The sequence below is a fragment of the Tenrec ecaudatus genome, chromosome 1, assembly GCF_050624435.1.
Source record: "Tenrec ecaudatus isolate mTenEca1 chromosome 1, mTenEca1.hap1, whole genome shotgun sequence".
Classification (NCBI taxonomy): domain Eukaryota; kingdom Metazoa; phylum Chordata; class Mammalia; order Afrosoricida; family Tenrecidae; genus Tenrec; species Tenrec ecaudatus.
Genome location: NC_134530.1, coordinates 22,699,383 through 22,722,867, shown reverse-complemented (window position 1 = coordinate 22,722,867; position 23,485 = coordinate 22,699,383). Strand labels below are relative to the sequence as shown.

General features: G+C 60.2%; 1 protein-coding gene across 9 annotated transcripts in view; it reads right to left on the bottom strand.

Annotated features, from left to right (window-relative positions):
- MYO9B (myosin IXB) overlaps nucleotides 1-23,485 on the bottom strand; it is a 100,400-nt gene that overhangs the window by 8,193 nt on the left and 68,722 nt on the right. For 3 of the 9 annotated variants that reach the window (XM_075548672.1, XM_075548675.1, XM_075548703.1), the window contains exons 12-28: nucleotides 20,969-21,110; nucleotides 20,081-20,285; nucleotides 19,217-19,298; nucleotides 17,452-17,541; nucleotides 16,249-16,362; nucleotides 13,337-13,376; nucleotides 12,349-12,471; nucleotides 10,340-10,420; nucleotides 9,797-9,907; nucleotides 8,567-8,689; nucleotides 7,246-7,395; nucleotides 6,998-7,164; nucleotides 5,531-6,370; nucleotides 4,200-4,263; nucleotides 3,948-4,072; nucleotides 494-615; nucleotides 151-341 (exon numbers count right to left, since the gene is read on the bottom strand). In XM_075548672.1, the coding sequence (XP_075404787.1) occupies nucleotides 151-341; nucleotides 494-615; nucleotides 3,948-4,072; nucleotides 4,200-4,263; nucleotides 5,531-6,370; nucleotides 6,998-7,164; nucleotides 7,246-7,395; nucleotides 8,567-8,689; nucleotides 9,797-9,907; nucleotides 10,340-10,420; nucleotides 12,349-12,471; nucleotides 13,337-13,376; nucleotides 16,249-16,362; nucleotides 17,452-17,541; nucleotides 19,217-19,298; nucleotides 20,081-20,285; nucleotides 20,969-21,110 (2,770 nt within the window). The remainder of the gene's footprint in view (nucleotides 1-150; nucleotides 342-493; nucleotides 616-3,947; nucleotides 4,073-4,199; nucleotides 4,264-5,530; nucleotides 6,371-6,997; nucleotides 7,165-7,245; nucleotides 7,396-8,566; nucleotides 8,690-9,796; nucleotides 9,908-10,339; nucleotides 10,421-12,348; nucleotides 12,472-13,336; nucleotides 13,377-16,248; nucleotides 16,363-17,451; nucleotides 17,542-19,216; nucleotides 19,299-20,080; nucleotides 20,286-20,968; nucleotides 21,111-23,485) is intronic. The other 6 variants (XM_075548685.1, XM_075548718.1, XM_075548694.1 and 3 more) reach the window with 4 other exon arrangements.

The window sequence follows — 23,485 nt, the reverse complement described above, 5'->3', positions numbered from 1 at the left end:
TTAGCTGGTAAGCAGCTGCGTGTACTACGCCAGGCTGCCCAAACCTGGCTTCAGACCCAGCGCTGGGCACCCGGTGGGGGTGGGGGAGTGGGTGTGGGGAGGGTCTGCTGTGGGCAGGTGGTTGGATCTGCCCATGGCCCGCGGCCCCACCTTGTTGAGCAGGAACTCGTCCAGGTACTTGAGCTCGTTGGCGTTGGTGATCTTGCGGAAGACCGACTCCCGCCACTTCTCCGACACGGTGATCTTGCCGATCTTAAGGTTCCGGTTCTTCTTGCCTTTGCCCCCGGGCTCTTTGGGGGCCTTCTCGGCTGCTGGGTGGCGGTGCTGGTGACTGGAGGGCGCTGTGGGAGGGAGGCCCACGGGTGAGGGCACGGTGGAGCAGAGGGGGTAGCAAGGTCTAGAGACACCCCTCCTGCCCCAGGAGCCCCTCTATGCCCTCAGCCCAGGGTCAGTTGTCCACGGGGTCGCTGGCCTGAGGCTGCAGGTGCCTGACCTTCTGGATTCTTCTTGGCCATGGTGGCTTCCAGGCCAGCTGTGCTCTCCGTGTCCTCCACGCCCTCCAGACTGTACTTCTTGTCCTTGTTCTTGTGCTGGAAGAGCCTCTTGAAGGCGGACCTGCAGGAGGAGGGGGCAGGGACGTGGTGTCGAGGCCTGGCTCCCCCCGGACCAAAGCAATCACTCCAACTCACTGCCCACTCACAGCGACCCTAGAGGGCAGGTTAGAACGGGCGCTGGGGTTTCCGAGGCGGTCACTATGGGAGTGGACAGCCCCGGCTCTCTCCCAAGGAGTGGCTGGTGACCCCAGGTACACTGGGACAAAATGCTGCCTGGTCCGGCATGAGTCCCATGGATGGTCACCTGGCCTTCCTGCCTCGTCTGCAATCAGCTGAAACCTGCTCGGCATCCTGGCCACACACACTCTTCCACAGGCGAGGTGAGCTGGCCAGGAGGGGACGCTGGGGCCCCGTCTAGAAGGAGAATTCCACTACGTACATGAACACTCCATCTCAAACCATAAGAGTGCTCTTTACAGAAGCAGCCTGCCACGTCTTTCTCCCGTGGCTCAGCTGGTAGGTTCGAATCAGTGACCTTTTGGTTAGCAGCTGAGCCCTTCGCCACTGTGCCACAGGCTCTTCTGAAGGCGGACAGTTCTGAAAATCATCAGGAGCTGCCTCACTAAGGAGAGAGCGAGCGTTCACTTGGAGGGGCTCCCAGGAGTGACTGAAAAGGCAAGTGCAGCAGTTCGAGCGGGACCCCTGGTTCATGTAAAACTACCAGAACGAGAGAGAGCTGGTTCCGCAGGGACCCGACACGATCGGGCAATGCCGAGGGAAGACGGAGGAGAATGAGACGCGCTGCAGTGTTGGCCCAGGACAGGGACATCGGTCCAGAGGGCTAACGGCCCACGCGAGTCACCGTCGGCCGTCTCAGAGACCGGGAGAACTCTGCCAGCTCAACCGCCTACCTGCTGCTCTGGCCTGGGCCTCAAGAGACAGACCAGAACCGAGACCAATGTAAACAGGACCCAGATCCTTCACAAAGCTCCATGGAGTGGCTCGGCTGAGACTGCGGACCCGCGGAGATGAGTGCCCTGAGTCACTCGGTAAACTCTGACCGAGAACTTTTCCAGGAGTGAATGGACAGCTCACAAGGTGAAGCATGCGACCCATGAGTGCGGCGTTCCTTCAAGGACCAGCTCTGAGACCAAAAGGCCAAAGAATTCTCTCAACCAGGAGGAGCCTGGGGCGCGGTCGACTAGAGTCCAGGAAGTGGAACTACCAGATCCCAGTGAGAGAGAATGTGACCTGTGTGAATCACGGAGTGTAACTTGTCCCCACAGCATGTTGCAGGGCTGCCGGCAGATCCAACAAACCTGTCCCAAGAGACAGACGACGGGATGCTCCTCGGAAGCCAGACTGGTGAGATACCTTCCCAGTTTCAGGGCAGAGCAAGTGCGCTGTAGGGACTGGTCAGGGACCACGAGGGACACCCTCAGTGAGAGGGACCCGCCCGGGGCCACCGGGCGATGGCAGACTGGGTGGGGGACGGTCCCTTCTGTTCTGTCGCTGCAGATGGCTGAGCGTCGGTGCGGGCTACAGAGAGGGGCTGGAGAAGGTCCACCAGGGTGAGAAGAACCACCCACCACGTGCTGTGGCCACGGAACTGCAGAGGGCTGACTGTGTGCACGACCTGGGATCTCAAACCTGGATGCGCCCTTTTTCAGTGTGGTGGGTGAAACACAGCCGGAGTGCTCCTTCGGAGCGAGGCTGGTGAGACGCTGTCTCAGTACTCTGGGCGTGCTGTCAGGACAGCGCGCTTGGTGAAGCGGAGGGGCGGTGAGGGCGAGGAAGGCCCTCGACGAGATGGACGGGCACCACGGCTGCGACAGTGGGAACAGTTAGGACGGTGCCTCGTTCCATTCTGTCGTGCCAGGGTCACGGTGGGTCAAAAGTGAGTCAATGGCACCTAACAACCTAACAACAAAAGCTCTCTCGCGGTCCTCACCCGTTCCTGTGAACGTGGCCCTGTTTGGGAACAAGTTTTCTTTGTGATGGTAATAAGATCACGCTGTTTTATAAACAGGGCGAAAACACACACACACACACACACACACACACAGACACACACTCTCTCTCTCTCTCTATCCCCCCCCCCTGCCCCCCGGGAAGCAACATGAGGACCCGTCTGTACGCCAAGTATCACCAAGGGTTGCTAGCTGTGGAAGCTACGTAATCTGGTGTCAACTTTAGACTTAGAGTGAAGGGGTGGGGGTCAGCCTGTCAACCAGGTCGCAGCTTGATGACCTCAATTTGGAGGTGCTACGGAGATAAATAGCTCGCTGGAGGCAGGACCCAGACACTCCCTGAGAGACATTCCTGTTGACAAGCCACATGGAGCTATGCTGAAGGCAGCCAGAGCCTTGGAGCTGGAGGAGCCACGTGGAGACCCACGTCAGTGCTGAGATGCTTCTACCGCCACTGCACCCACAAGAGTTTCCACCTACTGACCTGTGATCTTCCTGCACTCGGCGTCACTGCCTGTGTTGCGTGAGTCTCAAGAGGAATTTATAGACTGGTATCGGCCATATGGCCTAATGTCAGACTTATGGACTTGATCTGGACTGGGCTGGGATGTTTGCTCAGTGTTCCATTGTTCTTGTACATGAAGCTCACTCTTCCTTATCCACACAGGAGTGTGCGTGGATTTGTTTCTCTAGTCTACCTGACGGACACACTAGCGCATATGGGGCAGGAAGAGGCCCACACGTGGACTTGTCATGGTCACAACTCTGGCTTGGAGCTCCAGCCACTGACCCCACGGGAAAAGGAATCTGTCCTCCGATGCCCTCACAGGGGTTATTTGTGCCCGCTACCCAAGGAAACCAAGACCTTTGCCAACAGGGTCCTGGTAGATGTAACTAGCTAAGACGCGCAAGAGCCCATCCTGATGATCTGGGTGGACCTCCAACCTTGGCACCGACACACACGGGGAGAAGGCCATGTGGGGACGGATGGATGTGTCGCCAGGCCAGGACACTGGGAATAAGGCTCCACAACCCTATGGGGCCCCTCTACTCAGTCCCACAGGGTCGCTGAGTCGGATCCGACTCTCCGTGCTGGGCATGGTGCAGAAAATTAAGCGCTTGGCATCTTAAAGCTTGGGGGCTCTAATCCACCTAGAGGTACCCGGGAGAAAAGGCCTGGGGATATATCCTTGAAAAACAATCACCACTGAAGCCCTTGGAACAGTGCTCTGCAGGACCGGACAGCGTGTCAGCAGGTCCAAAGGTGGCAGCCCCACCAGACCCAGGTCTCAGCGGGGCACACTTGCTGGCCATAGCCATGCTGCAGCTTCAGTCAGTGCACGGCACACAGGTGGGGGAAGGCAGGCTGCACTGCCCGAGGCGCAGAGTGCCCGATCGTACCCGCCACGCTCCAGTCACTCACTTGGAATCAACCTGGGAGCCTGGGGACAGCCCCGAGTCTGTGCTGGAGGCCAGGTCACCCGACTTCTTTTTCTGGACCACTGGCTTCTTAGAGCTGGGCTCTCCGTCCACGGTTTCTGCCAAGGGCTGTGAGGGGACAGCTGGGTCAGTGGAGGAAGAGTGGCCCCCAGCCCCTGTGCCCTGGCCTTCGCTCCCTCCCTCCATGCAGGGTTATGGAGGAGACCCCGGGTGTGCGCCGTGCTGGACACTGTACCTGGGTCCTGGCCGGACATGTGAGTCTGGAGATGTCGCTTGTGGATAAGGAACTCCGCCTCTCCCTGGAAGACCACCGAAATGGGCGTGAGTGCGCAGGTGTGAGCCTCAGGGTGCTGAGTCTGACCTGGAGTGACTCCGCTCCCCGGGGACACTGGCAATATCGGGGGATATGTCGGATGCTGCTGGCACAGATGGTTAGAGGCCAGGGATGCAGTCCAACGCCCTATACCCCTAGGGTGGTCTGCACCACAGAAAATGTTCTAGAATTAAATGTCCACAATGATCTGGGGGGGGGGAGGGGAGGATGGGGGACCTTGGGTTCGATCCCTGCCTCACAACCTATGATTGAGTACTATTCTGAAAAAGTTAGACTGTATCGTCAGTTGAGGTCACTGTACACATGGCACAGTAGCCATGAGCTCTGTGACTTGCCCCCCCTCCTTCCCACTCAGTGTGTGGGTTTAAATGGGAAGCACCTTAGGGCTTCAGTAGGCCAGGTGATCATGGTACAGAGTCGTGTGTGTATATGGGAGAGGTCAGTGGAATCATCTAACCACAGGGCAGCTCTGGCCAGTGGGGAGCCCTGGCCATGACTAATAGCATCAGGTGGTGGAGGCTGGCGAGGCTGCTCCACCGGCTCCGGTACACAGAGAAGTATCTGGAACGCAGTGTCCTCCCGGAAGGCCCACGTCCATCCTCTAACGTTCTTTGCTCGGGAAGGCACTCTGGGACAGGGCCCGACACCTGGAGTCGTACTGTTTTGGGGTGGTCACGGTGTGCCAAGTTCTGTGCTCCCCGAACTTCAGGCGGATCAGCCCCATTGCCCTGGGCTGGGGACGGTGACTGTGCTGGGCTGAGCGACAAGTGTCAGTTTTAAGCCCACTCATCGGTGGCTCAGAAGAAAGCTCCGGTGGCCTAGTTATGACACATCAGCCCTTAGAAGCCCTGTCACCCTGTCCTTCCCGGATACACATGGTATGTGTCGGCACTTTAGTCGATGAGGCAACTGAGGACCGCACAGAGGGTGGTGGGTCTGGGACCCCTCACCCTGGGGTGCACTTCCCTCTAGACTAGGGTGATTCTCCTGTGTGCGTATGATCTGCTGTTTCCACAGGTGCCCCTGAGTTCTAGGCTGGGGCCTCCACCTGGCTCTGAGCCTCTTGCCTGCCCCTCTCACCCCACTTTCTTGGGGGCCCCACACCTGGTGGAGCCTGAGGGTGGAGCTGCTTGAGGGTTTCGGAGCTGGGCCTGGGTGCAGCCCCCTGGTGCCCCTTAACCCCTGAACACTAAGGGGCCCCAGGGCTCAGACATGGGCAGGCGCGGGCTTACTCGGTGGGCGTGGACGCAGGCCGGTAGCGCTCGCTGAGGTCCAGGGACTGGCTGAGCACAGGGCAGGGCATGGTGGCCAGGAGCTTCTTGCCACGCCACTGTTCTACCGCATTGGCCAGACGCTCCGTGTCCGCGTCGCGGTGCCGCTGGATCTGGGCCGAGCCGCTGGAGCTGTCGCCTGACCTGCTCCTGTCCCTGGGGGTCTCTGGGGCACCGGCTCTACTGTCCAGGGCCAGGCTGGTGGGCCGCTCCACAGGGCTGGAGCTTGGGCTTCCCTCCAGGGTGTCCTGGGGGGTCTCCCCGGCTACCGTGGCCTGTGACTGCTCTGGGGCTGGTGTGGGGGGAGACCCGCCCTTGGCCTCGAGTTCTGTCTCCAAGGAAGTGCCCTCTTCCCGGCTTTCTTTCTGCTCTTCTGGAAGGTTCTCCCCCAGCTCTGGCCCTGCCTTTCCGGAAGCTCCCTGGAGGGCCCCCTCCTCCTCCTTATGGGTCTGGATGTGCTTGTTCTGGAACTGCACGTGCTCCAGGCCCCTCTGCCGCCGGGACTCCCGCTTCTCGCGGCTGCTGGGGGCTCGTTCCTGACTGTCAGCCAGCAGTCTCTGGGTTGGCGTGGGCTTCTCTGGGTCGGGGGCCTCTGTCTCTTTGGGGAAGCCTGCTGCAGGCGGCCCGTCACTGGGCTGCAGCTCAGGCTCAGGCTCGGGCTCGGCCAGGGGCTCAGGGTCCTCAGGGGGCATCAGCTCTGGCTCCTGCTCCCCGCTGGCCTCCGCGGGGGGCTCCTGTGCGGTCCGCTGTGCTTCCCTCTCCTCATCCGCCTTCCGCTTCTCCGAGACCATCTGGCTGAAGCTGCGGGGAGGTGCGAGATGAGCCTGCCTCAGACACAGGTGCCCACCCACTTCAGAGCAAGGTCGGAGGGGAGCTGGGAATAAGCTTGACCAGGGCAGGGGCATGAGCAGATCTGTCATCTAGGAAGGGGCCCTCGGGAACTCTGCTCTGCAGGGGGTCCTGAGAGAAGACCTCTGGGGTTCTTTCTGGGACTGTTTGGGGCCACCGCCCTGGCTGTGAGCTCTGGCGTGTGTGTGTGTGTGTGTGTGTGTGTGTGTGTTGGTTCGAGGCGGGGTCCTGTGGCTGAATGCTGGTAGGAGTCACAGGATAGGCCAGAGGGGGAGTAGGTCAGGGGACAGGGCTGGTCTTGGAGCCTGTGGATGTGGTAGACCCCACTGTCCACCTGGTGAATGCCCAGGGCTGTGTGGGTGTGAGGGTGGGGATGTTTCGCTGCCTGGCCCAGGGTGGGTCAGCTGCAGGGGGCCCCCTGACCGTATCCAACATGAGGCTTCCTCCCCAGATGTCTGGTTCTTGCCACCTGATGTCCCCTGGCCTGCCAGCACTCCGCAGCCTCCAGAATGGCCTCTGGAGTGTTTCAGGTTGCTCATTGGTTCCAGCTTCTGGAACATTTCGGAATGTTCTGCTCACCGCTTGCGCTGCAGGTGGCCCCGGCAGAGGCTCTGGAGGTGGATGATGGCTCGTCTCTGCTGCTGGTAGGCTGTGCGCTGCCGGCAGCCCCGCCACGCAGCCTGGAGGAACACGGCTGCCTGTGTTCTCTCCAATGCTCGCCGGACTCGGTAGGAACGCCAATAGGCCTGGGGGGCCGGAGGACACAGTCAAGGCCGGGTGTTGGTGGCCCTGCTGCTCCGCCACAGACCTCCGGCTTTCCATGGTACCTGGATGGTGACAGCTGCGCGCTTCATCTGCAGGAAGTGGCGACGTTCCAGAACCATCCGGAACCAGCTCTGCAGCAGCAGGATCTTCCGCACGACCTCCCTGTGCAGCGTCTCCTGCAGGGCCTGCCTCTCCAGCTCCTTCAGGAACACCTGGTCATGGCGGGTGGTGGGCAGAGATGGTCAGCGGGGAGGCCCACCCTAAACTCCTCTGTGCACAGTCCATGGGGGAAGGTGAGGGGCCTTTGTTCTAAATGCGTGGAGGTGAAATTTAGCAACCATTCACCGTTTGAAGGGGCCCCCTTCAGGGGCATTTAGTCCATTCATGTTTGGTGACCGCCACCTCTCTCAAGTTTCCAAACATTCTCATCACCCCACATGAAAACCCCGCACCCCGCTGCTCTTAGCTGTTGTTCACTCGGCTCCCAGCCCCGGGCAACCACTAATCGCGGTCTCTCTGCTCGCTCATCCTAGCGGGGCCCCGGCTTGTGACCAGCTGTGGCTGGTGCATTCCACACGGCCATGCTTTGAGGTTGTCACCCGAATTGGCACGTCATTCCTTGTGATGGCCGAATGAGATTCCACGGCAGGGTGGGCCGCACTGGGTCTACCCACCACCTGCTGCCGGGCACGTGGGCGGTGCCTGCCCTTGGGTTCTCGCGGCCGTGTCTGCTCTAACCTGGTGTGCACTGTTTGGTTTGGATGCCTGTTCTTAACTCTTTTGGAAAGGTAACTGGGGAGCAGAATTGCTGGGCTATATGGTAATTCTAGGCTTAACTTTTCAAATGTTTGTAGGGGCTGTGGGAGATTTAAAAGGCCAGGTGAGGCCCTAATGGGGAGCTGAGCTCACCAGTTATTGAAAACACAGGTGGCAGTTTGTTCCTGTTAAGCGCACACACACAGAAAGGAGATGGCGGATTCGAGATTCATCTCAGGAGTGGGCAGGTGAAGGAAAGTTGTCAGACAACAGAAATACCCGGCCTGCACACCAAGGCCTGGTGGTCAGTTTTCAACCCCCCCCCCCCGCCCCTGGGCGGGGAGACTTCATTCTGATCTGCAGCGATCGCCGGCGGCACATGCTTGCACAGTGTTGCAGTCAGGGCCGATGACCTGCAGCCGCTGATCACCGTGAGTGCCCCGTCCACTAGCAGGCTGGCCCGTCCCGAGTAAGGGGAGACGGGGATCGGACACGTGGCAGCTTGTCTGAGCCCTAAGCCCCTGTGCCTTCGTCCACCTCCCTGCTGGGTAACAGTGCCGGGCCCCAGGAAGCCCACTTCCACACAGGGCCTCACTGCTCAGGGAGGCCCAGTGGCTTGGGGCTGACCTTGGTTTTCCCGATCTGGTAGTTCTTCTTGTCCACGGCCATCTTCTCGAGCAGTGCGGAGATGACCTCTCGGCAGGGCTGGGCGTTCTTGGGCAGCAGCACCTGGAACTGCTCCGTGAAGTCCTAGGGAACGGGGAGGAGAGGTGAGCCCCAGAAAGAGTGATCCTGGGGCCGGGCCTCGTTCCAAGGCTTCCTGGAGCGTGGACGGTCTTTGCGAGAGCATCACCTGGCTCAGCTTCACTGTAGGCGCGCAGTGCCACCATCTTCTGTCCTCGGGTGTTCCCTGGGCAATGCTGATTTGGAGCCGACACAGGTGAGGGGGGCCCAGGAGACAGGCTGCCCGGGAGCTCACGATGTGTGGCTTCCTTGAGGCTGGGCCACACGTGGGTCTGCCTTTCTGTTTCCTCACCAAAACCACGAACTGTCCGTGAACACAGGGTGCCCTGGTTCCCTCTCCCGATGAAACACTCCCGGGGGTACGATTTTGCAATACCAGGGATACTAAGTTCTGCTGGATGTCAATCAGCTCCGAGGAAGAAAGACGGGGGCCTTCTACTCTGGTAAAGAGCTCCAGTCTCGGAAACCCACAGGGGCAGTTCTACCCTGTCCTAGAGGGTCGGCATCGGCGGGATGGGAACACACGACGCATTGCCTTTGTTCCCACCCCATAAACACACCATGGCCCCCTAAACACGCCTCCTCTTGCCCCGGGACCCGCGGACGTGCGCCTGGTCTAGAGAGCTCCTGTGAACGAGATGGAGGAAGCACTGATTTATGGCACTCAGCACCGTGGTGTGGACATTCGTGGCCCTCTCTGCCTGCACCCCAGCTTTGGTCCTGGTTGTGCCCAGTAATGTGACACTGGCTTTGCTTGTACTAAAAACAAACCAACGGAAAACTGGTAAAGTGGGCAATCGGCCAAGAAAAGCAGGCACCTCACTGAGCTGGACTGGCGCAGTGGTGGCCACAGTGGCCGCGAGCACACGGCTGGTCAGGCCTGTTCCTGCCCTGCGGGCTCGCCTGGAGCTGGAACGGTCTCCGGTGCGGGACGTCTGCCCGGCGAAGCACACGGACCGTGAGAAAGAAGAAGGCCCTCACGAGCTGGGTCCACATGGTGGCTGCCACGCTGGGCTCAGGAGGGCATGGACGGGACACGGTTTATTCTGACGGTGCGTGTCTGCGTGCGCCTGCACGTGTGAGCATCCACTTGTGTGTGGGCACGTGCCGTACCTGGAACGTGTACTTGGCGCTGTAGCCCGACCTCCGGATGCGCACCGTCTCCAGCATGCCCGTGTAGCGCAGCTGCTGCAGCACCAGCTCCTCGTCGAAGCACAGCTCCTTCTGAAATGGCGGGTGGGCGGGCGCCCAGGCGCTCGTTTCCAGGGTGCCCTCACCCACAGCCCCAGCCTGATCGTCACCCAGAACCTGTCTGACCACCCAGCCCGACTGTCACCTGTGCTGGGGAGGCAGGAGCGTCTCCAGCTTCGTCCACTCCATTCTCTCCCCACACTGCCCATCGTTCGTCTGTGATCCTCCACACAGACATCCTGCCAACCCTCTGCCTGTTCCCCACCCCTGAGCTCTGACCTGCCAGTGCCTTGTCTGTGGCTCTGAGCCCCTTCCCCACCGGACGCCCCCATGGTCTTGCCTTCAAAGTGGTTGTAATGAGCCACACGCACGGGACATTAAGGCTGTGCCTGTCCGCCCTGGGCCGTCAGGGGGGACACCCAGGGAACTGGGTCAGTGCCAAGGCCAACACCCCCGGACCCTCACCTTCTCTGCGTTGGAGCGGACGCAGCGGATGAAAAAGGGCTCTGCTTTTCCCAGCGCCTCGAGGAGCTTGTTCAGGGACGTCTAGGGAGAGACGGAGAAGACTGCTGAGCCGGGAGCGTTGACAGTGCCCGGAGCATGCCACTTGCCACAGGGGATATGAGTCACAACACAGGCCCTAGGCCGCAGCACTTGAAGTCACAGGTTATGGTCAAGAGGTGGCCCCGTGCTGGGGAGTCCCTAGGGGCCCTTGCCGCCCTTGAGAGCCAAGAGCCACCTCCCGCGTGCTGCTTGTCGGAAACACACGTGGAAGGGCCAAGTGCGTCCTGGGAATTCAGACCCAGCCAGGCTTCTGGATTCACACAGACGCTCACGAGCGGCTGAGTAGTCGCCCTGCCTGAGCCCTGTGCTTCTTTAAGGAGTGGCAACGGCAACCCGCGAGGCTCGGTGAGAGCAGCGAGGGGAGCAGGCTGTTGCTCCGAGAACGATCTAGGTGACCGAATGGCAGGCGTGGGAACCACTGGGCTGGTGTGTGTCTTGCGGTGGACAGTGACGCTCCCCAACCTTGCAGGTGTGCCCTGAAGGTCTCCTAACAGCATGGGTGGGAATGGCACTCAGACGGGAGACGGTGAAGGAACGAGAAGACAAATGGTGAGGTGGACAGCTGTGGCCTCCCTCTAAGCCTGTCCTCCTTCCTGGAAGCCAGGAAAAGGCCGGATGGGACCAGTGATCCAGCTGGGCGCTGGGTCAACCAATGTGCTGGCCACGCGGCCTGTGGCCCACTGGTCCTTGCCCAGAGCACTTCCGCCCCAGAGGACATTGGGAGGTCACTGTAGGGGTTTGTGGGTGCCATGGTCGCCATGGGGGTGGAGAGAACACGCGTGTGGTGTAGGAGCCTCTGTGTGCGGGTTTCTGGCATCTAATGGTGTGGTAGTTATATAACCGCTTGTCAATTTGAGAGGATTAAGAGGGAAGGGGTGGAGTCTAGCCTGTCAATCAGGTCAGAGCCAGTGAGGCCTGTGAGGGCATGGCCTTCTCCTGAGGATTCTGGGAACTCCTGTCTTCCTCCTGGGAGGTGGGAGATCCCCCCCCCACGCCCGCAAGGTACCCCTTTTGAGAAGACATATGGGGAGAGGCTGATAGAGCCAGAACTCTGGGGCTGGAGAAGCCACATGGAGACCCCTGCTAGAGCTGAGATACTTATAGTGCCACTGGATCCACAAGACTTCCCACCCACTGGCTTGCGATCTTCCTGCATTCAGCGTCACTGCATGTGTTTCGTGAGTCTGAAGGGCACTTTCTAGGTTGCTGTCAGACACATGGGCTAATATCGGACTCATGGACTTGATCTGGACTAGGCTCCGATGTTGTCTCCATATTCAACTGCTCTTTCTTATACACGAGTGTCCATGAATCTGGTTCTTAGTCAGCCCAGACTAATACACATGGACAGAGACCAGGGGCAGTGCTCAACAGCCAACAGGACACAGCATGGCCCCACCACAGAGAATGATCTGGAACCAGACGTTCGAGGTGCGGCGGTGAGGACATGCTGCTGCCCTCTGTGGGGGCGGAAGCAACGGAGGTGTTCCCTCCCTCACACCACACACCAGAGTAAATTCCCCCTGAGGAGCCCTCCTGCCTCACCCCTCTCCACTCAGTTTGTGCATTTAAAGGTGTGCAGCACCTGAGAACGTCTATGCAGTCTTGAATCCACTAAACAATGTGCGGACTATAAGGCCCATGGCCCGGTGGTTCTCCCACCCCTGCGACCCCAGCTCCCCACTTCCCGAGTGACACGGGGGATACCTGGGGGCCTTTCTGGGGTGCCACAACTGGGGGCACCGAGTGAGTGGGGATCAGGAATGCTGCGCAACATCCTACACGGCACAGAGAATGTTCCAGCACAAACGCCAGCCGAGTCGCCGTGGGACATGCTCGGGATCCCAGGTAAGTCTGTGTTGAAGTCTGCTTCGCTACCCTGCCCCCGTGCCTCCACCCCCGCGGCCCACCTGGAACTGTGCACTGATGCTGGGGGGCTTCTTCTTCTTGTGCAGGTGCAGGAGCGACTTGGTGGTGCGGTCGTGCAGCGTCATGCTGATGATGAGCTTCAGGGACTTGGAGTCCAACAGGTTCTAGGACAAATGGGCAGGGTCTGGGGTCTGGCTTGCCCTGCCCAGCACCAACGGGCGTGGCCCTCCCCCAAGGACGCAAAGGTTCACCGTCTCAGTCCCGAGGTTGGCCCTCGGCAGCAGTGTCCTCTTGTCAGGCTTAGTCGCTACCTCCCTCCCAGGGTCATGTGGGTGACCCATGGCTACTGGGTCTTCCCCTTCTGTGCTACCCACGGGCTGCCCAGCTGACCCCCGACTCCCTCCCAGTGGCTGGCCAGACTGAGACTGTCCTCGTGCATCTAGAAACTTCCTGAAGTTTCCAGAAGGAGAAGCAGCTGGGGAGCGCTCCCAGCTGTGGGGCTGGACCCCGTTCTCTCTCCTTCCTGGCAGAACTGCCTTCACTGAGGGGCCGTGTCCTGTAGCTCATGATGGGTCCATGTGGGAGGTCTAACCGCAAGCCCCTTGCCACTGGACTGGGCAAGTTGAGGTCTGCTTATGCTCCAGGGCTCCCTACAGACCAGGCTGAGGAGTGGGCTCAGCCAGTGGGGCGCATGCTCTCCTGCCCATCCTCCCCACGCCCCAGGTTCAGGAGCTCCCCAGTACCCACATCATGCATGAGTCCCTTCCTTGGCATCTGCTGCCGAGAGCCCAAAGGCAGCTCACAAGTAATTTCAACATTTAAGGAATAAAAAAAGGGGGTGTAGTGAGGGTGGGGAGAGGTGACTTGTGAGGGGGAAGGTCTCCAAGAAGCTCTGGAAGTTAGAGTCACTTCCCCACCCGCCTCATCTGTCTGTCCTTCTCTGGGACACCGCCTCCAGCCAGGTGCTCCCCCCTCCCCCAAGGAGCAAGGTCGAGAGAGTTCGTCTTTGGGGGAGCCGCGAGTGTTTACCTTGGGAATGGTCTGCTTTTGTTTGATACCTTTACTTTTCCTGTCGAAATATTAAAAATGGTTTCGTGAATGAGAGGAAGGCAGCGCGGTGTTGGAGTTAGTAGAGCAAGCCGCGCTCTGCGGGTTAGACCAGGCGAGAGCAGAGTGGAAGGAAGAGGAAGTGCAACAAGGCTGCCACTGCCAGGCCGTGGGGACCCCGGGGAAGGAGCGGGGTGGGTGGGAGGCTTCCTCTCAGGGGCTGACCTCTGCTTCTGGTAGACGGGTAGGGCCTCTCTCTCTCTGTGAGTGTGTATGTCCCTTAGGTTATCAGGGGGAAGAGGGGCTGACTGACCAACAATGGGCTGGAAAAGCTCATCCTCATACACAAGAGAGCCAGGCCTTTCTTCCGCAGCACCACGGATGGGTTCCAACAGCCAATCATTAGGCTAGTTGTCGATGGTCTCCCCGGTGAGAGGGGAGCTGGGTCGACGGGATGGGCCCACAGCAGAATTCCGAGGCCGTGAGCTCAGGGACAAACAGAGGTGAAAATCTGTGCAGCTCCGAGCTGCAGACGTGGAGGACAGGCTGGCGTGGGAAATGTCGTTTGTCCCTGGCATTCATGGTGGAACACACGCGTGCCATCTTTACCTGGGGGTGGGTGAGTGGGTACATGCGGCCAGTAACGCATACCCCATGTCGCATTGGGGCACCCAAAGGGACCATCCATACAAATCTCTCCACGTACTCTGACCTTCACTCCCAGGGATAATCCGGAACCTTGCACGGGGGTGTGGGAGGGATGTCACCATGGCAACGGACAAAATGCCAGCCTTGTCTGTTTTTTTTAAGGGACATGTTTCTCTCTTAGTTAACATGTAACGTCTTCAGTCCCTAAAGATAAATAAGGGTAGGACTTACAAAGTCGCTGCTAAATTAAGGGCAATGATGATGGACACCTAAAATAAAAAAGGTATGCACGGGGGGCGGGGGCGGGTATGAGTGGACTGGCTCAAGACGACTTGTTGGAACGGAAGGAAGCCCGTCGTCGTGAGCTGGGAGTACTGCCTGCATCTGACGTTGCCACACATGCAAAAACAAGCACACGGCAGGCCAGAGCAGTGTGTCTGCCCAGCGGGTGTCCCCGCTCCATTGCTACACTTGGGAAAGATGTCCAAGGGGCTCGGTTTCCCGGCAGGCACTGCCTACGTGCCCGCCAGCGAGGAGAAGGTGCCAGTGGAGCTTCCTGGCTAAGATGCACTAGGAAGAAAGGCCTGGCGACCTTCTGAAGACCAGCCCAGGAAAGCCCTGTGGATGGCAAGGTCTGATCCACAGCAACCCGGGGAGGGTCTGGGCGGCGTTTATTCTGCTGTGCATGGTGTGGGTGGACTGGGACGGCCTTGGTGGGAGAGACGGAAGTTGGTCCTGGGGCTGAGGGAGGGAGGGGGGTCAGTACCTTTGCGCCCTCCCCACCCATGTGCTGAGACATGCCACTGAACCTTGTACACAAAGCAATTTCACGAAAGAGCAGCTTGGCTCGGGTTACAGACTGGCTGAGGGACCCAAGCAGCAGCGCAGATGCCAGCGCCAGGTGCCCCCCCCCCAGAACCCGAGAGGCCCTGGGGTGTGAGGCTGCCTCTCCACCCCTTTGGGGGCAAACACACAAGAACTGGGGTGGCTGCGGCTGATTCCCTCCCTCCCCTCCACCCCGCCTTTCTCTGTGCTGCCTCTGGGTAGGCTTGAACTTCCGACGCTCTGTTCAGAGTGGAGCTTGCGTGGGGCTGAGAAAGGTACCGCAACCCACACTTTCAAACTGGCTCCCTGGCGGGGACAAGGCTGGCTCCTGGCTGGTCTGAGCCCAGAGTGGCCCCTACAGGTCCGGCCATGACCGTGGGAGCCTTCTGGTTGAGCTGCCTGACCTGGCACTGGGCTGGTGCCACACAGGCATTGAGGACCACCATGCTCATGCCAAGTGCGCCCTCGGTGATTTCCGGGTCACGTCCCTCGGCAAGTTGGCAGTTGGGCATCAGGACCAACCTGGGGTCCTAGTCTACTGTTATCTGCAAATGGAGCCGCGGCCTGCGTGGTGGCTGTTGGGTCGGTTCCGACTCAGCGACCCCGTGCAGGAAAGAAGGCGACAGCCCGGCCCAGGCTGCCCTCACACCCTCTGCTGTGTGTGGCCCCGATGAGGCCGCTGGTCAGTTTACCTGAAGGGCCTTCCTCCTCCTGACTGCCCCTCTACTTTTCCAAGCTTGCCTTGGGTGGAGACCCCTAAATTTCCCTCGCTCCTTGCAGAAAGACTTCCTTAGATGCTCACGAAGGCCCAGGTGTGACTAGGCTCATCTGTGGCTGCTTTTTTACAATGGGACCTAGTCACTTTCCATCAAGTCGCCCGGATAATTCACCCATCGGTTAGAAAGGGGAGCTCCCTCAGGGTATGGGTTGATTCTATCGGAACTTGTTCTCTCTCTCAGCCCGCTTTCATCCTGTCCCTTGACCTCTGACCTTGGGGTCTCAGGACTCGAGCCTGCAGGACTCTCCCAGAGCCTGAGGTCTGACTGAGGGGTTTTGGATTTGCCAGTCCCCACAACAGTGCGTGGCCAAGCCCATGAGGCAGACCCCACTCTCCCTGCGCATCCACATAGAAGCTCCCTGTGGTTCGGCTTCTCTGGGAAAGCCCGGCTCAGATAGCAGCAGGAGCAAGCTTTGTTCGCTCTGCCTGCCACGGGGACACGTGCGGGCGGGCAGGTAGGCACCCCGCCGGCGATGAAGTGGGTTAGCTGGGAGCTGCTTTGCAGACGTGAGCGCTGGGTGTAGTGTTTAGCAGCTGGAGGGCGCGTACGGGCGAGCTGGCCACAGGCATGGCGGGGCAGTTGTTGCACTTTCGGGGTGTTTGGGAGGAGGGGGGGGGCCTTGCAGCTCTGGGCGGGACTCACGGGATGAAGGCCCTGGGTTTCTGGAACCGGCTGAGGGACTGGAGCAGCCGCCGGGGGTCCTCGCCCTGCCAGGGCAGCCCCTTGATGGTCTTGATGATTTGGTCATGCAAATCTCTGGGGGGTGAGGGGTGAGTTCAGTGACAGAGAGAAGACCGAGTTAGAGCGGCAGGCCCGCCACCACGGGGTCCCATGCCGTTCCCCGGGCTGCCGGAGCTGAAACATGCAAGTGTGATTGGCACCTTCCTCCTGGGCCTGGAGGGGAATCGGCCTGGAGGGGGGCTGACCCCCTCTCTGAGAGCAGCTGCCAGCAGAGTTGAGACCGAGGGTCTGCTGGGAACCAGAGGCCGCTCCCAGTCACCCGTGTGGTTATGTCTGGGAGCTTGGGAGGGAGGTAATTTTGGACATCCAGGCCAGAGTTTAACAGGGTGCTTCTCAGCTACAGCCGATCTGCGCCTAGCAGATGCTGGCCAGGTCTGGGGACATTTGTGGCTGTCGCACCTGGGGGACACAGGGGAAGGGGTGCTATTGAGAGGCTGCTCAACACCCAGCACACAGGGTGGCCTCACACCAGGGGATGACCCGGAGGTGGAGGGCGGCAGTGCCGTGGGGGGCAGGGGTGGGGGACTAGAGCCTGTTTGAAATGAATCTATCTGATGAGTTTCATTGTGTCCAACCGCTGCTGCTGGCCAGAGCTGACCACTCCAATGCCTGATGGGCGTTCAGAGAGGAAAATCGGATGCTTTCCAAGGGAGTTGCTAGACTACAGGGACCAGGAAGGCCTTGGTAGGACTTTTCTGGAAGGACCCCCGAGTGTTGGGGTGGACTGCTTCACGTGCACGTTTGAGCTCAAGGCGGCGGGGGGGAAGGCCTGAGCGTGGCCCCCACCCCCCATCTGTGTTCCATGCACCAGGCGGCGTGATCCAGATGGCGTGCCCGGCCCGGGGCCACACTTACCTCCAGGCCCTCCTTCTCCAGGGAGGCACAGAGCAAAGACAAGAGAGGCATCACGCTTTGCGCCGTGAGTGGACGCCTCCTCCGTGCCCGGGGTCACTGTCGCTAAGCCCCTCCCCCTCCCACCAGGGCCAAATCTGGCCAGCACGTTGCACCCCGCTGCTGCCCATTCTGCTCTCTCCTTGCCCGGGCGGTGGGCCGGCCCCTCCTGTGCCTCCCTGGGCTCGGGCTCAGAGGCCGGAGCACACTTACTTCTTGCTTTCATAGAAAGCAATGATGTCTTCGAAAGCATTAATATCGAACTCCTCAGAGCCGTCAAGTGAGAAATCTAGCACTGAGCCGCTGAAAGGGAGGAGCTGTGTCAAATGGAGGCCCCTCCCCCCCCCAGGGCGGGGATGGGGTGGTCCTCAGGCCCGGGAGAGGCCGGGGAGTGGGTGTGGGTGTGTCTGTCTGTTTTGGGGTGAAAAAGCCAACTTAGAAATAACACACCTATTAAAAGCAGGACAATGACCCCGTGTGCCTTCAGAGCAGGAGTCCCGGGGGTCTTGAGAAAGGACACAGGCACGAGGCCGGCCTTAGGGCCTTCGCTTCTGACCTTCCCGTGGTTGGCTGACCCCACCTGCCCTCCTTGCCTGGCTCCAACTCAGCCTGCCCAGCTCTACAGGGATGTGGGCAGCGTCTCTTCCCCGGCTTTGCAACGTGGGCATCTGTCCAGTGTGGCCTTGCTTCACTGCACTGAGGGGGTCCTACCTCACGTGCGCTGGTCCCGTATCTCCAGGCACCAGTATGTCCTTGGGTACATGGGGGCAGGTCCATTGGAAGGGTTCTGACCTATGGCGCCCCCGTGAGTGATAGGGCGGAACCGTCCAAACGGTCTCCTTGCCTGAAATCTTAGTGGATGCAGACTGCCAGGCCTTTCTTCCAAGGCACTGCTGGGTGGATTTGAACTCTCAACCTTTGGTAGTTGAGTGCAAACAGTTTGTGCTGCCCAGGGACTTCTGACAGAGGGGAGGAGGTCTTAGCCCCTTGACATCCTCACGGCGGCCCCACGGCCACGGGAAAGATCACCCCAGCTAATGGTGAGCACGCCCTGCCTCCCTGGTGGGCTGTGTGGAGGTGGGCTTGTTCAAATGCCACCTGTCACTTGGGGTGCAGAGCCTGCCTTGGTGCGGAAGGTGGGCTTTAGGTGGGGTCGTGTTAAGAGTTGCTGTCTGTCTAGAGGCGTGGGCCACGTGTCCCCCTAGGGCAGCAGTTCTCAACCTGTGGGTTGCGACACCTTTGGGGGGCAAACAACCCTTTCACAGGGGTTGCCTGATTCATAAAAGTAGCAAAAATGACAGCGATAAGTAGCAACAAAAATAATGTTATGGTGGGGGGGGGGGGTCAGGACCACACGAGGGACTGTCTGAAAGGGCCGTGGCTTGAGGAAGTTTGAGAACCCCTGGCCTAGGGACAGGGTGCTGGAAGGACTCAAACCTAAAAACAAAGCCACGGAGTCGAGGCAGACACAGTGACCCCTGCAGGGCAGGACAGGAACTGCCCCGGTGAGTTCCTGAGACTAGCTGTGGATGGGAACAGAAAGCCTCCTCTTTCTCCGGGGGAGGGGCTGGGGGTCTCGTAGTGCTGACCTTGGGGTTAGCAGCCCAACAAAGCACAGCCAGTCCACCACCAGGGCTCCTTGGGACCATCTAGGGGGGCCTGCAAGCGCAGACACCCGCACTTCATGCTACATCGGGGCAAGATTAAGAACCTTTCTCATGGCCAGGCGGGCGCTGAGTAACTTTGTCTGAAATGATAGGCCAAATCTGCGTGGGAACCTGGAGGCTTCCAACAGGAAATGGCTGTTGGCGCTGCAGAGCCTTGCCGATTCAGGCCACCCCGGGGGTGTGGGTGAGCTGCTCCGGGGTCTGCAGAATTGGACCGCAGCCCTGCTTTCGGCTGGCAGCCGAGCACTTAACCCTGTGTGGCACCAGTGTCCCTGCGAGGATTAGGGTGGACGGGCGGACGTCTTGCTCACCGGTACAGCTTTTCTGACGGTGTGCTGGCCGTTCTCGATGCTTCTCCTGGGGCATTCCGGACGCTGGAGCTGCCTGCGCCTGCTGGGGACAGAGTGGACATAGTAGGGCCAGTTGCCTGGTCTCTGCAGAGGGGGCTGTGAGCCTTCACCAACTGCCACCGCGTGGACACCGGCTCCCGGTGGGCCCGTGGTGGTTGAAGGAAATGGTCCCATAGGGTTTGGAAAAGCTAGGATGTTACTTCGAAGACTGAGGTGTGCCTGACCCAAGCCCCGATGTTTCCCGTGCCTCCTGTGCACGGGAAGGTGGGACGCCGCCTAAGGAAGGCCGGAGAATAGACACGACTGAACTGTAGCGCTGGTGAGGCAGTCAGAGACCGCGGACTGCTCGGGGGAGAGGTCCAGCCAGAGTGCGTGCTAAAAGCAAGGATGGCGAGGCTGCACGTGCTGTCAGGAGCGTGCGGCAGATCGAGAACCATCCAAACTGTCAGGGAAAACCAAAGGTCACAACCCAGTGCCCAAACGGAACACGTGCGAACAGGCACTGCGGGTGAACCTTGAAAACGGGCCACACTGGACTCCAGAGCAGGCAAACCGCACAAAGTGGACTCTGGCTGGCGGGGCCTGGGGAGAGGGGTGGGTGGAAAGCGGGGTGGTGTGCGGCCCTGATGCTGGGCGGGTTTCAGTGGAGCTTCCAGGCCAGGTTGGACTGGGAAGAAAGGCCTGTGACCGACTCCAGAAAGAGCTCCAGGGACCCGATCGTGGGGAGGGCACAGGCCCTGGTGGTGTTTTGGCCCAAGGTGTGTGAGGCCGCTGCCCGGCATCAGCTGACAACTCTCCCCGGAGCTGGGCTCCCTGCTCACTCACCTGCAGCCTGCTCAGCCCTCTCGGCCCGCAGCCGCCCAGCCTCCCGCAGCACGGCCATGGCACGCACGGCGGCCCGCAGCACCGCCCAGCGGAAGACGGCCACAGGGTCCATGCCAATGAGCTCCCGCACGTAGGAGCTGTCGCTGCCCCGCAGCAGCGCCACGATGTCCGGCCGCATGTAGTCCATGTTCTTCTCCCGGAAGTCCTGGTGGGGGAGGACGAGATGGGGTGGCTGTGGGCAGGGCCACACAGGGGCCTCTGACAGTCATGTGAGGGGATGGTGCAGGGTCAGTGGCCCCGGAAGCTTGCCCGGAATCTAACATGGGGAACAAACAACAAAATGCCCCCCAAAACTGCTGCTCTGGACTTGGACCCCAGGTATGTACGTCAGAGTAGGACTGAGTGCCACAGCTTTTCAAGGGCCAAGTTCTGGGGAGCAGGTGGTCAGGCCTTTCTTCCGTGGCTCCTGTGGGTGGACTCCCAACTGTTCGCCTAGCAAGCGGGCAAGTTCGCTGTCTGCACCACTTGGGGACTGCACTCAACCTATTGAGTTGGCGACCCTGCTCACCACGGCCCCACAGGGCAGAGAAGCACCGCGCTGCGGGGTTTCCCAAGCTACCAGCTCTTTCCTCCATCGAGCCACAGGTGATTCTGAACCGGCAACCGACCTCAACCACTGTGCCACCAGGGCTCAGGCAGTCATCCTGGATACTGGAACCGTCACCCACGGCAGGCCTGACACGGAGCGGGCCCCTGGGCATCAGAGCAGAGCTATGCTCTGCAGGACTTTTGGATCATGGGGCCTCTCTTCTGATGGACATTATCCAACCGCCCACGTTTCCAGTCAGGTGCCCAGCACATGCCCCGCCGCCCAGCCTGGGCACCCACCTTGACGTGGTACTTGACGCGGCCGGCGAAGTGCTGGATGATGAAGGCAGGCTGCAGGACGGGCGTGCCCAGGAAGTACTTGTTGTCCTCATGCTGCTGCTTGAACTTGGCCAGCAGGGTCTGGCTGGTGGCGTGCGGGAAGCTGGGGTCGGAACGCAAGGAGGTCAGTGGCCAGGGCCAGCGGGTCTGTGATCTGGCCTTCATGCTCGGGTGCCTGGGCGGGCATGCGGATGCCAGAACACTCCATGCAGTGGGTGGGGCGCTCTTGTGAAGGACAACAGGCAGGGAAATGAACAGTGGGTGGGCAGTGCTGCCCGCGGTGAGCATGTGGAGGTCTGCTGGCTGGGCCTACGGCTGCATCTGCCAACCTGCTAGGAAGAGGCTGGAGGGGACGAGGTGGGCATTTCCAAGTCTGTGAACCCCTCCTCCATGACTGTAACATGGAACAGCTGCTGGGGGGGGGGGGGCTCAGTTTCCCCAAAGAATACAAAACTACTCTGAGCCCCTGCCCCAACTCCCAGCCTAGTTGTCTCCCCCCCCAAGAACTGAAAATGGTGCACAGCAGCTGGGTTCAGAGATGACCCTGTGTCCCTGCATAGGTGACGGTGGAACAGTGTGGTCTGTCCACACGGGGGACCCCCTGCAGCCAGCAGAGGCCTGAACTGTACAACATGCCTGAGGCAGCGGACTATGCAGCCACCTCGGCCTGTGAGAGAAGCCAGAGACATGGTGTCAGGTCTCCCGGACACAGATGGTCCAGAGCTGAAAACTCAGGGACCCCCGTTGGGGTTGGGGGACGAGGCTCCATCTGGAGACCTCAGAGATGCTGGACAGATGAGTGCCTGGTTTGTGGGGGGTCCCCATTATTTTCTAGAGGCCTGCTTTTGGCCTTAGGCCCACCTGTCCCTCGACTGTCCTGGGAGGGGCCATCTGGCTGCAGATTGAGGGTGTGGCCGAGAGGTAGACTCATTCTGTTCTGTCCAGGGGGAGGGCTGGTGGGGCCAGAATCAAGGGCTCCTGTACCTGGTGGTGCCGCCACCCTGGAGGGAAATGTCACGGCAGCCTTGCCCAGCCCCCATTCTGCCAAGCTCACCCCAGACGGGGGAGTGGAGAGGAGGGGGAGAGGCAGTGTCTGAGCCTCTGGGTGGACCCGGCTTGGAGGGGGCGTGGGGCAGCAGGGTGTGCGTGTGTGAAGGCTCTGTGGCTGCGAGGGCCAATGTCCAGGCCTGGCTTACAGGCAGCGTGAGCTGGGAGTGAGACGCTGGCCTGCAGGCGCTACAGAACCCTGCAGTCGGAAACGCTTCAAAGACACCCCAGCGGTGGCTGCCGCCGGGCAGACCCTGGCGCTGGGTGACCCCGGGGCGGGTCAGAGCTGGACTGTGCTCCGGCGGGTGCCCCCGTGGCTTGGCTTTCGGAAAGCGGTCAGCAAGTCTTTCTTCTGAGGCACTTCTGGGGGGCCTTGAACTCCAAGTTCGTGGCCGAGCGTACTGTCCGTGTGCCCCCCCCACCGAACACACTCAGTGCACTTCTCTCCAACCAAACGCCTGGCACCGAGGCCTGCAGGGCAGGGCAGAGCTGCCCCTGTGGGTTTCTCCCTCGGAGCAGCGGGTGGGTCCGAACTGCTGACCTTGCGGTTAGCAGCCTGATGGGTCACCCCCAATGTCACCAGCCCCCCTTGTGCAGCGCCCAGGGGCCCCTTTCCCACTGGCCGATGCACACCTGAGACGCGCCGTCCCACAGCTGTGAGTTATGACCTTATAGGTGAGCAATGGGACACCTGGCCCAGGGTGGCCTGCAACTGTTTGCCCAACTTTACAGACAGCTGTGTTTTAAATGCAACCAGGTCCCGTCCGGGGTGCTCGGCCCCATGTGAACCTGGGGGCTTCCCACCTGCCCGCCCTTTCTTGCATCAGAAGGTTCCCTACCTGGGGCTTTCTGTCACGGGTGGGGACGGGGTAGGAGCTGTGTCTGGTTCACCCAAGATGCCCCTAGCCCTGGAGACCTGATCATGGTGACCCCTACATCAGGCCTGCAGCTGGTGATGTGAGTGAGGCACTTTACCAATGCCTGTTGGCCTTACCGCCGCTGGCAGCCAGGGGAAGCAGTTTGAGACCCCATGGCCCCCATGAGCCGGGCAGAGCTCTGTGGGTGGAACTGTCTGCTGAGTGCATGCTGGAGCCCTGAGCCGCTCTGGCTGCGGGCATGGTCCCCTGGGGAGAGGGTTTCCCTCTGTTGGAAGTCCTGTCAGTGAAACCCTAATCAACGGCTTTTTAAATGATTTTTCTGCCAGCTAGCTCTCTCTGAACCCCAAGGCCAGGAAGGCTGATGTGTTGTGGTCTGGTTTTACTGTGGTCGAGAATACAGAGCACCCCAGTCTCCATGCATCTAATTCAACCACACACACCCATGACACCCAGGGGTCATCATTCCCCCCCACACCCAAAACATGTACACCCACAGGCAAGGCTCTTATCTAACCTTTCAGTGGTTGTGGTCAAGCTGATGTGGTCTCGTAGA